A 12,480-nucleotide genomic window follows, 5' to 3' on the forward strand; every position below is an offset into this window, starting at 1 on the left:
CAGCACAAAAGTTCCTGTACCCTATGCCAGCCACTTGGTTATGGCGCTCCATGTACGCCCTGCCTGCCTGCATCTTACAACCCACTGTTATGTGCTGGATTGTCTCAGGGGCACCTTTGCAAAGCCTGCATTGGGGGTTCTGCCTGGTGTGGTAGACCCTGCCCTTAATTGATCTTGTGCTGAGCGCCTGTTTTAGTGCTGCCATGATCAGTGCCTCTGTGCTGTCTTTCAGTCCAGCTTTTCCCAGCCACTGGCAGGATTTCTCGATGTCAGCCACTTCTGCAATCTGTCGATGGTACATACCGTGCAGGGGTCTGTCCTGTCATGATGTTTCCTCCTGCTCTTCCTTCTCCTCCTCACAGTTTCTGCTGCCTGAGGTATTCACTTATTCACCATATTCAGTTCATCACTTGGGGCCATCTTCCTGTCTTTTTGTTGTTTCATCCTTGATAGTGGCTTTGACACTCACTAGTCCTCAGCCTCCTTCCATCTGCTTATTGTACAACATCTGGACGCTGGACTTGGGATACAACCCAACAACCTAATGTGAGGAGCTTTCTTGTCTTGATATCAGTGGCCTCAATCTCCTTCTTTGGCCAACTTATTATGCCAGTGGGGTATCTGATGACCGGCAGGGCGTAGGTTTTGATTGCTCAGACCTTGTTCTTTCCATTCAGCAGCTTTCCTAGAGACCTCCTCATGATTTTACTTGGGGGACCCTTATGTGCTTGTAGCTATCTACATCTGCTATGATGCCTTCTGGTAGTTCAACCCCTTCAGTTCGGATCATCTTGTCATTGCTGTAGAGCCTGGTGATGTGAATCAGTGAGTCGATGTCTCGCTCACTCCTGGCATACAGCTTGATGTTATCCATGTAGAGGAGGTGGCTGATGATTGCTCCAAAACTGGTTGAGGGAGTTCAGGCCTACTCAGAACAGCAGTAGGGACAGAGCATCTCCTTCAGGATTCGCAGATCCTTCTTCCTGATCCTGTTCATTAACCATTCTGGGTTGGTCCCATCCATTAGCAGCTGGTTCATTTGTGCTGCCAGGCTTTCATGGAGTGCTTGAACTGTGCATTAGCTTCCAGCTCTTCATACTTCATCACTTAGCTATGGTAGTCGGCACTAGAGGCTCCAGGTTTCCAGCTTGGTCATGATCTTCAATCTCAGGTCAGCTGCCCTCATGTTAAGCGTATCTGTGTTGCATGTGTCTACTCTATATTATAACTCTAAATAATAAATGCAATCATTCATATGATGTTACAAATGTGCTGAAGCACAACGGTCTTACCCACTGAGCTATCCAGTGGTTATATACACACACACACACACACACACACACACACACACACACACACACACATATATCAAGATATATCCATATCTATAGATACTGTATATATAGTATATAGATTTTAATATAATGTCTTTAATTTATTAATCAGAGAACTTTGCCTGCCTTAAACCAGGATTCAAACCAGCCTTACCCACTGAGCTATCCAGTGGTTATATTCTCTGTCTGTCTGTCTGTGTGTGTGTGTGTGTGTGTGTGTGTACATATATATATATATACATACATACATATATGTATGTATAGGGAGGCTGAAACTTTGGATATTTTATTTTAATCAAGTATTTTGAACTTATTTCTAGACTTTTTCTAGCAAACTGTGCAGCTGTATCTATCTGTTTGTTCATTGTTCATTTCTCTGAGTAAATGTCAGCCAAACTCCTACACCGAACTCTGTAATTATGCACTCTCAAGCTCCAGAGTGTCCACCATCCCGTCTCTATATGAGGAATTTAATATCCAGCACATTTTGGTCCCCGCAATAAAATGTAGTGAGCTTCAAGTCAGTCTCCATCCATCTGCTGGTTTGTTTGCGTGTTTGTCAGATGTGATTTCTGCGACACCACTGATCCAATTCTGAGGAAACTCGGGGGAATTCTGCTTCTTTCTGTTTATACTGATTAACTCAATACAGTGTTTATTTGTTTATCCATATGTCTCAAGCAATAGCTCACACAAAACTAATGTCGTTTTGAAGAAACTCTGGGGAATTGCTGTAGTTCACCATTGTAGGTGTACAGTTATTGCAGGTCAATACAAGGACAGACTGTGGAGCATCATAATCAGAAGAATAAATGTAAGCACTGTCGATTCTGCAGACCAAAAAATATGTTGAATCTTTACATTTCTTTATGTTGCAACTTTATGTTTTTTTAGATCCAGTTTTATGTTTTGACAACACTGTGCTCATGGTCTGTTAAGGTTTAGGCACAAAAAAACCTTGTTAGGGTTGGGAAAAGATCATGTTTTAAATGCATGCTTAAAACACCTGCTTTGGTTGCCACGGCCACAGCAGGAGATGCCCACAGGTCTTCTAAAAAATATCCTGTGGTGTCAGTTACTGATGTTAAAACGCTGTGGTCCCTTGTCAAAAATAAATGATGGTTTCACTCTTAAGAATGTTGAAACACAGTCTCAAACTGCAGTCACAACCCAATCGCCAGAATAAATTTTGACTAAGTATGTTTCAGCAAAACCACAGTTAAGTTCAAGCTGTAGGTTAACTTTAACTTTAACTTTATGTTTGGTTCAGTTTTCTATCTTTCTCTTGTCACACAGTTGTGTTTATGCTCTGATTAGGTTTAGGCACAAAAAACAGTTAGGAAGGTTAGGAAACGGTTAGGAAAACAACATGGTTTTGTTTAAAATGCCAGTTTTGGTTGCTACAAACATGGCTGGAAATGTCCTGAAGTCTCCTGCAAAATACCTGGTTTTGACACCACAAACACAGACGGAGATAGCCTGACTGAAAAATATCAAATTTTGGTTGCCACGAAACACAGCTGGAAAGGTCCCCAGGTCTCCTTAGAAATATCCAGTGGTGCAATGCTTAAAAATGCCGCAATGCAGGCTCGAACAGTGGTTGTCTGTTTGGCAGCCTTGCTGCCTGTAACCTGAATGTCAGGTAATAAATATCTAATTCGAACGTGACATGACAGGCATTGTGGAAATGTCATTATGGTATGTATGACACGGACAATAGTGAGCAAATCAGTGGTTTGAGAAATCGTTAACCAGCCAAATTTACCCTGGCAACTTGGCTGGTAGCTTCATTAGTTTGGGAAAACATGTTTCCTCATGTATTTTCTTCTTCTCTGTTTTTTCTTGATTTCTTTCCTTACTTTCCCTCAATCAACAGTCTCTCCCTCACTCTGTTTCTCTCTCTGCTTGACATCCTCTCTCATTATCGCTCTCTTTTCTCTGATAGATGCTAGCAACATGTGTTAAGAGTGAACTCTGTGGAGCTCAGTGGGCTAGCACAGCATAACATGATCCATGCCCTCTACCCGCACAGAATGGAGCGCCTCGGAGAGTGTGGGAGGAAACGTGTGTATGTGTGTTTATGTTGGTGTAAATGAGGTTAAACCTGAGGTGTTGTCCGACTGCCAGGCCGTGGTATTATCACCATATGGCAGACCTCTCATCAGCCATGCCGTCTGGCTGCTGGAGTACTCTGCCGCCCTGCTCAACAGTCGTTCGTCTCCCTCCTTTCATAATGGGATGAAGGTTTTCCATAATGATTACATCCCTGGAATATGTAACTAGGAACGAGTCCTTTCTTTAAATTAGGTTTGATTTTAAACACAGAACTATAATTACAGGATAGTCTGACTTAAAAATTGTAGGTGCTATAATTAGTCTTCCTCTTCATACTGGACTTTAGGAGATTCCTGATAAAGGACAAAAGATTCAAAGGCAGTGTAAGGGTATGTTGGGTCCACAGCATGGCACACTGCAGTGTCAAACACCATTACAAACATTAATACTGGGCTTCCATAGCAATGCTTGACTCTTGGCACATTTCACTGTGTGGAAAAGTGAAAATACTGGAGTGACCGTCCTAGCGCTGACTTTAGTGCATTGCCAAGGAAGGAAACTCTGTCAATATGCAAGTGCAATATCCAAATCACAAACTGTAATTTTTTGATAAAGGTAAAATGTTTGACAAAAAAGCATCATAATGAAGTGCTGCAGTGCTGCAGAGATGCTCAGGCCTACAAATCTTGCCTAAACCTAACCAGAACATATAATAGAAAAATAGACCTAAAGAAATGGTATGTTGCATCATAAAAAAATATAAAGATTACCACACATCTGTGGTTTGCAGAAACGCATATGGCCAGCATTTATTCTGGCGATTGGGTTGTGTCGAAACCAAAATTCATGCACATACAAAGCAGCGAGGTAGCATTTCTGGCTGCGATGAGCTCAGCACTTGCTCGCTTGTCAAGTTGAGTTTTGAGACTTTGGAAGCAGGGACAGTGGCTGACGTCTCTGTAAATAACGACCATGAGTTTGACAGCTGTTTTGAAGCTCTGAATATTTCCCGGTAATCCTCACTGAAGCTTTGAAACCCCAACAATGGTATTCGGGACAGCCCTAGTTTCTGCAGGTATTTCTGAATAGAAAAGAGTTTGGTGAGATTGTACCTCTCTCCCTGCTTCCTTCTATCCCCCACACTTGTCTTAACCTCTGCGTGTCACTCACTTTCTGCCTTCCGACAATAAAAACAGAATATTGTTCAATTCCTACTTGTTGGGAAGGGGTGCAGAGTATTAATTCCCTGGTGGTATTGTCTGTCCGTCAGCGGTAGCGAGGTCTTATCAGTAGAAGCCATCTGTCTGACACCAGCTCCCTGAGTGACGCCTGTCACATCTCCCTGCTAGACCCGAGCCGATATTCAACAAACTGCTCAAAGAACTCTGGTAGCCAGGAACGAAAATAAACAGTGCTCAGTTTTGTATCGGAGCAGAGATTAGATTGAGCTATGATAATCCAGTGATACAGGCAATACAGAGCGCTGTCACTGCATGTTTCTGTTCCTGTCTCGGACTTGTTTCCCTCCCTGGCTGCCTGACTGCCCCCTTTCTCTCCCTGCCTTTTCTATTTTCCCCTCTCCCTCCATTGTTATTTATCACAGCCTCTCTCACATGTCGCCCCAATTCTGCCCCAGCTCGATTTTTATCCAGAGGCGATTATTTGCCTTTTTCAATTGCATGCTCTTTGTCTCTCTCTTTCACACACACACACACACCCTCCCTCCCTCCCTCCATCACACTCTCCCAGGAGTTTGCGCTCGGCAGACAGTGTAATTTAGATCAATAGCTTGGAGCATCCACCCTGAGCCACAGCATGCTCCTCCACAGTCAGCTGTTGGCTGGAGAAGAGAAGAGAAGAGAAGAGAAGAGAAAAGAAGAGAAGAGAAGAGAAGAGAAGAGAAGAGAAGAGAAGAGAAGAGAAGCTCAAACTAGTGGAGCAAAGATGAAACCCCAAGATTTAGATGCATTATCTCCATAGCTCCAGACTGTGGGCAATTCTCTGAGGCTCTTCATGCTTATCTTCCCATTTGGCAACCTGATCCCGTCGGTCCCCGGGCCTCTTTAACAGTGATACATGTCGCATCGTGAGGAAAACAACAGAAGAGCTAAAATGGCTAATGATGGTTAACACTTTGGGGATATGTGTCACTTAAAAACACACAAACATAAAGAGCTCAGCTGGTGCAGATGTGTGTAACATCCATTAGCTTAAAGTAATGATGAAAACAGACGGACATGCAGACACGCAGATGGACCAAAGAGTGGCACACAAACAAATAAATATCACAGTCAGACACCCTATCTATCTCCCCGTGGCCGTCCAAGCAGTTGGAATAATTTGGCTGCCTCATTAAGATTTATGTCCACTATCCAAAACCATCTAATTTCCTCTCTGCTTTACATTTATCAAAATGTCAGTTGACTATAATGTAGCCCACTGCTTCATAATTCAGTTCAATTCTGAACTGTCACCGGGAAGCTGTAATACACAGCAGTAAATACAAAGAGGGCTTGTGTGTCCTGCTCCAGTGCACTCTGGACGAACGGTGTTAAGTATTGCCGACTAAATTAGGATGGCGTCAGAGAGGCGTGCAGGGCAAGCTGCATGTTAAGTGAAAACCTGACGTTTTCTCTGTATCCTCAACAATAATCTGTGGTTGCTGGCTGTGTTCTTCTGTGCGATAAACCACTGAATATTTCAGATTGTACAGTGACAAAACATCAGCAGGATCACAAATGTTTTCACTAATCACACAGAACGGCAGCAGCTACAACCTGATCTTCCCCGGAGGCGTCTGCAGAGCGCAGTTGAAAAGAGATGAATCTCTCAGGACAAAGTGTGCCAGTTGGCAGAGAAAATAGAGGACAATGAATTGTGGTGATTACTGTTGCATTTGCTTAATCTATTCTTCTTTTTCTACAGTGATTTACAGTGAGCCCCCAGGAGTTTCTGCTGTAAACAGCCTCATACGAGTCTCCTACGGGACTCTAACTGTAACACATTTTCAGTTTCTTTACTGCTCATTCACTCTGTGTGCAGCAACAATACAGCATATATCTCAAAATCAGGAGATGATAAGCTACAAACAAAGTTACATATTCAATATGGTAATGGAAATGATTGGTCACTCTGTGGGGTAATGGGATATGGTTAGCGATGGCAACAATGTGCTGAGCTCGTAGTACACAGACCCTGAATCTGTTGTTCAGCAGCTAGCTGACCTAGTAGCACACAAAACACAAAGCTCACAGCCCATGAGCCAGGCTTGTGTTAATGTGATTGTGACATTTGACAGAGTTTTTGGATGTACTCATCAGACTAAAAAGCTAAGAGAACTTGTGGAAAGTAGCAAACTAGCCGCTACCACGCATCTCCCAGGTGGCCAGTGAGAGCTGTGGGGCTGTTTCATGTATTTTGGAGCAGTGGCTCTGGATTTGATTTGCTCTGCAATTGTTTTGTCCAATCAACAGTTCAAAACCAAAGATATTCAGTTTAATGCCAAGGGAAAAAGAGTAATGGAGCTCACTAATTGATCTGCAGATGAATTGATTTATCACATTTTGGAAGCTGGAACCAGAAAATCTTTGGCATTTTTGCTTGAAAATTACTGAAACACTTATTTATCAAAATAGTTGGGCCATCAGTCAATCAACTAATTGTTTCAGCCTGATATATAACTGCGTATTATATTGTATTGCTGATTTTAAACAGTTTATAAATGTTATAGGGTGTTCTGTGGTATGTGTAACTAGTTGTTTCAGTCAGCGTATTGTCTGTTTTTTATGTATTTATTCACTCTGTTTATGGACATGCTTTGGCGACATGTTTTTTGATCCAAACATCATGCAAATAAAGCCGCAGAGAATTGAACTGAAGAGACGGAGAGACACCTGACACAGCAGGGACATGAATATATATCACTCTTCTGTTTCCTTTTTTCCCCCAGTTTGTGTTATGGTAATAAACTCAATTCCCTGCTGTGACTAAAACTAAGAATTGGTTTAGTGAAAGTACATTATTTTTACAGCCAAGCTGTATTTCAAATAGTGACACCACGTGACGCTGGAATGCTGAAACAATTATAACAGTCTGTCTCCTGATAAGACCTGTCATTGTCGTCCTTCATAAACAGATTTAGAGCTCGAGCAAAGAGCCATAATGGAGCAGCAGACAGAATATGATAAGGTGATATTGCCCCAGGGAGCTGTCTGGAACAGTAGACTCCTGGAAAGTGGAAACTGGTGTTGAGCGCAGACTCCTCAGATTAAAGACAAGAACATTCAATATTAGCCTACTCAGTGTGGATAAATCAAGCAGTTATTGCTCACAGGCATGCGGGCGATGAGAGGGGGAATGAGAGGGATTAAGACTGACACAGAGTAAGAAAGAGAGAGGGGGTTTCATGAATGAAAGTTAAGTGTTTCTATAAATGTTTGACCTCGCATTTCGTTTATTGATCGCTCGCCTTCTATTTCCACTTATTCAAGCTGTAACCAAATATGTCATTTCATTAAATGTCCCAATCATTAAAGGAACGCTTCATTTGAGAAATGCCCACATTTCTATCTATCTATCTATCTATCTATCTATCTATCTATCTATCTATCTATCTATCTATCTATCTATCTATCTATCTATCTATCTATCTCCTTCTGTTGTAGCTCCCTCTGTCAGCAGACGCTCCTCTCTCTCACAACACGTTTTGGGATGCAGACATGGATTCACCAGTTTGGACCTGCTGGTGTTGGGTCTGTCATTAATTATGTCCTGCTGTCATTTTGCAGCATCATCATTTATCATGGTGGGTCCTCCTCCCTTACAGCATATGGATACGTGTGCTCTAATGAGACAGGGTGACCTCAGTGACCCGCTCCCTGTTAGGAACAAAGATGAAAATATTCCACTGAAGCTGCAACGTTTCCACGACTTTTTGTTTTGATCAATCAAACATGAACCTTCCTTCAGGTTCAACTGCTCAACAAAATAAGTGAAGAAGTGCTTTCTAATGATTTCTTCAGGCAGGTGTGTCCTTGTTAAGAATGCATTATGGAGGAGGAGGATGCTGACCTTGTAGTGTTTTTGAGGTAACTCAGAAATGAATCAAAGTTTGTCAGCGGGAAGCGCAGATAAGAGGATTTCTGCATTACCTGGAGTCACTGCACAGCCATCAAACGCACCATCATGGCAACAAAATCGATTCTTTTTCATTCTCACCCCCGTTGTAGGTGTGAGTTCATCCTCCGGCGGGCAGCTTCTTGTGTCTCTGGGAAGTCTGCTGGATGACCAGCACTGGCACCATGTGAAGCTGGAGCGGCTCAGCACTCATCTCAACCTCACCGTGGATAAAAACACTCAGCAGGTTCACGTACCAGCTGAGCTCAGCCACTGGGACATTCACCAGGTGAAACATTTTAAAGAGGTACTCTGTTCAAAATCTCTTTGTAGTCTCACTCTTTACAGAATATTGTATGGTAGCTCGAATCATTTTCAATTCATGTTAGTTACCTTTGAATCCAAATGTTTACTGTTTATGTGTTATTATTTTTTTTTCTTTTTACATATATCACATGTGTTGTTTCCTTGTGCAGCTGAGTCTGGGAGCTGTCCAGAGCCACGGACTGCAGAAGCCCATCCTTTCCAACAGGAACTTCCATGGCTGCCTGGAAAACCTGCTCTACAACGACCTCAACCTGATCTACCTGGCTAAAAAGAACAACCACCAGGTGTCTGCTGTGGTGAGTCATTGTGTTACAAACATCCATAAACAACTAGTGCAGTGCCCGTTCAAAATGTGCCTGTTCGATTGCTTGGTCACTGCAGCTTTCTCGAGAACAGCTCTTCCAAACGACTTCACGGTCCACACTGATTGCAGAGGGTTATCAAAACATTAACATTAAAAGTGAAAAGCTGATGTCTCAGCATGGCCTCGTAGGTGGTAACTCATATTCACTTTCAGCTGTTTTCAGGAGTCGTGTTAAGTTACTGCTGGTGAAAACCCAACGTTTCCTGATTGAATGATGAAATGACTACATGACAGGGGACTTTTATTGTAAACGATTTGTAGGAAATTAAGTGTGTTTATCATCGTACTAGCAGAGCTTTGTTAGCGGGATTCCTGGTCAATACCACAGGGAGAAGGCAGCTTCCTTGACCTGCTACTCAACATAAGGTTGCCATTAGTTAAAGCAAAATTATGTAAATGTTGGCATTTTGTGCGATTTGGCACTGCAACAACTTTCTTTATATTGAAAGTGTTGTTTGTTGTCTAAATTACAACAAATTCGGCACTGCACTTCCTTTGGTCCCCAGCAACAAACCTGCCTGAAAGTTTGAAGTAGATCGGATGAACAGTTCTCGAGATATGCAAACCACAGACGGACCGAAAGACAGACAGCGATTCCTTGTTTTATAGTAACATGGAATAATACCACGCAGTACGTATGTAGTATAATCAGGGAAATTTACTTTAAGTATCAAAACTAACTGAAGTCGATCCAGAAAAATAACTGCTCTGATTGTAAGCTTTATATATGTTTCATATATATAGGGATATTTTAGTGCTTCACTTGATTGTTTATTCTGTGACATATCAGAATTTTTATTTTGTGTTTTCTGATTCTTTTTTTTGGGTCCCCAAATATAATGCAACACATTTCATTAGACTTTTATTGCACATCCATGCATATGCATATATGCACCCATATCCTAATATCCCTAACTCATTTTGAGTGGTGTATTACTGTACAGCATTAGATTATTATTACTAAGCAATCATCTTACTGTTGTGGCAAAATTGTAACCATGTACTGAAACTAATGATTATTATGGATTATTCTGCTGACTGTTTTCTTGATTAAACTGACTTAAACAATTATAAAAATAGTTGCCAATTAATTTTATGTCAATCAACTAATTGATTCATTGACTAATTAGTTCAGCTTGACTCTTAGCCTATAAACTTTAGGGTATAAAATAATAAATCTTAATTTTTAAAGTGGACATAGATAACTACTCAACTTCAGCAACCACACACGCCAGGCATTTGTGTATGTGTATGTGGTGATAACAGTTATCAAAAACACAAAGTTACATACTTGTCATGATCCTTATTAAGTCCTAAAGAGTGTTGCCTTGTAAATCTGTTGATCACACCAGCAATTCACTCTTTTGTCCTGTAGTTTCTCAGTTGTTAACACTCTTTATCGGCATTATAATCTAATGCTGCCATTCTAAGAAACTTCAGAACAAGTCGACTCTTTTGTTCACTTCAGACTTTTCGTCCTCTTCCTCCCACTATTTTCTCCTCTCCCCTCATCAGTGTCGTTATTATGCTAACGGTCACTGTCATGATTATTATTGTCATTAACATTATTTTCATCATCTGTATCATCATCCTCTTTATTTTTTATACCCGCCATCATCATCATTATTTCCATTAGCATCATCATAATCTCCTTCATTATCATCACCAATGTCATCACTTGCACATTTCGGAGTTAGAGAGCCCAAAGCAAAAAATTCTAAAGGAGAGAAGTAGAAAGTTAGAGAAGAAGAAAAATGAATCAGGGACGGAAGATTAATGAAAATGAGGGAAAAACTGGTACATTACACATCACAGAAAACTTTTTTAATATGATTTTTATGTTTGCATGATAATGGGAATCAATGCACAATTTGTAGCTCACATTATGCTGTTTAAGAGAGTTCCCTGAATACATTATAAAAACCACTAACTACATCATGTATCCTTTTCGTGCTGAATATCTTTATTTCCCCCCCATAGGTTATTTCGTTTTTCTGATGTTTTACAGAAATTTCAATCATGCTAATGTGTCTGTACTTTGGATTGAACTGCAGCACTTCTGAAAACAATTGTTCTAGTCTGACATCAGTTTATCCATTCTATCATTTTGATTTTGGAGATGTGAAACGAATAATGAGTGTGGGCACAAACGCTGTGTGACCCTGGTGCTTCAGGTTTTCAGCTTATTTTAGCTGCTCAGCTGATATCAATATGTTAATACAGGTGTCCTTTTTCAGAGAGCTGCTGATGAGACCTCTGTGACATCTAGTCAAACCGAGTCAGCCTCCGCAACTAATGAATATTCATGTTTTATTATCTCTTTCATAATCATTTCTCTCTCCCCCTTCCCGCCTCTCTCTCCCAGGGCAATGTGACCTTTTCTTGTGCTGAGCCAGTTTCGGTCTCTGCGACGTTCACCGACTCCCACAGCTTCCTCCAGTTGCCAGGGCTGACAACGTGGTCATCAGGGGTCGTCTCCGTGGCGTTGCAGTTCCGGACGTGGAACAAGGCTGGGCTTCTCTTGACCTTCGACCTCCTGCAGCAGGAGGGCATGGTGTGGCTGTACCTGAGCGAGGCCAGACTGCGCCTACAGATCAGTAGAGGTGGCAGGGCTCAGCTGGAGCTTAGCGCAGGTCGGTCCAGTCATTACATTACGAGTTTGGCATTTGTTTTTGTTCTGTTGTATAACAGAGATGACATAACATGTTCTCATAGCTCAGATTTAAGCCACACACATGAAACACCAGCAGATTTATTCTGTTCAAGCAGAAGAACTAGAAGTGATTTGCAGCAGGGCTTGAACACTAAAAGCACAACGCTGAACCGGCCAAATTTCCAATGGAGAAGTGGCTGTACTGAGCACTTATTTATATTCAGATGTAGACGAATGACAAATCAAAGGAAAAAATGTAATACTGTGGCTCTGTTATGCTGTGGAGGACCTCTTGCTGACGCGGTTTGGGATGGGAGTGGCCTCTTCCAGGATGACAATGCCCCCTTCCATAGGGCAGTGAATGGTTTTATGGGTAGAATGATGTGAATCAAATGGTACGGCCTTCACAGACCCCAGTTTCATTGTCCAGTTTCCCCGCTTCCTTTGCTTTCCACTCTGAATGCTCTTGTACAATGACCTATAAGTTAGAAATATAAAAGTACAAAAATATAAGACTGTTCACAGAGTGGCTTCTGCAGCACTACGTTTTCGCTGTAACCAATGAAACTGGCTACATCAGGTACGAGAGCAGCGCCTAAGTGGTGTATATATGCCAAGGAGACCCACTCTAC

The 12,480-nt window shown here is 41.8% G+C and overlaps 2 protein-coding genes across 2 annotated transcripts in view; one reads left to right on the forward strand and one right to left on the reverse strand.

The window, feature by feature from the left end:
* LOC141004522 (protein NCBP2AS2-like) overlaps positions 1-12,480 on the reverse strand; it is a 123,265-nt gene that overhangs the window by 95,778 nt on the left and 15,007 nt on the right. The gene's annotated exons all lie outside the window — the stretch shown is intronic.
* The window catches only part of LOC141004520 (contactin-associated protein-like 4), a 127,109-nt gene that overhangs the window by 55,141 nt on the left and 59,488 nt on the right, over positions 1-12,480 (forward strand). The window contains exons 6-8 of the mRNA XM_073476051.1: positions 8,618-8,793; positions 8,981-9,127; positions 11,561-11,828. Of these exons, the coding sequence (XP_073332152.1) occupies positions 8,618-8,793; positions 8,981-9,127; positions 11,561-11,828 (591 nt within the window). The remainder of the gene's footprint in view (positions 1-8,617; positions 8,794-8,980; positions 9,128-11,560; positions 11,829-12,480) is intronic.

Source organism: Pagrus major, chromosome 11 (genome assembly GCF_040436345.1).
Source record: "Pagrus major chromosome 11, Pma_NU_1.0".
Classification (NCBI taxonomy): Eukaryota; Metazoa; Chordata; class Actinopteri; order Spariformes; family Sparidae; genus Pagrus; species Pagrus major.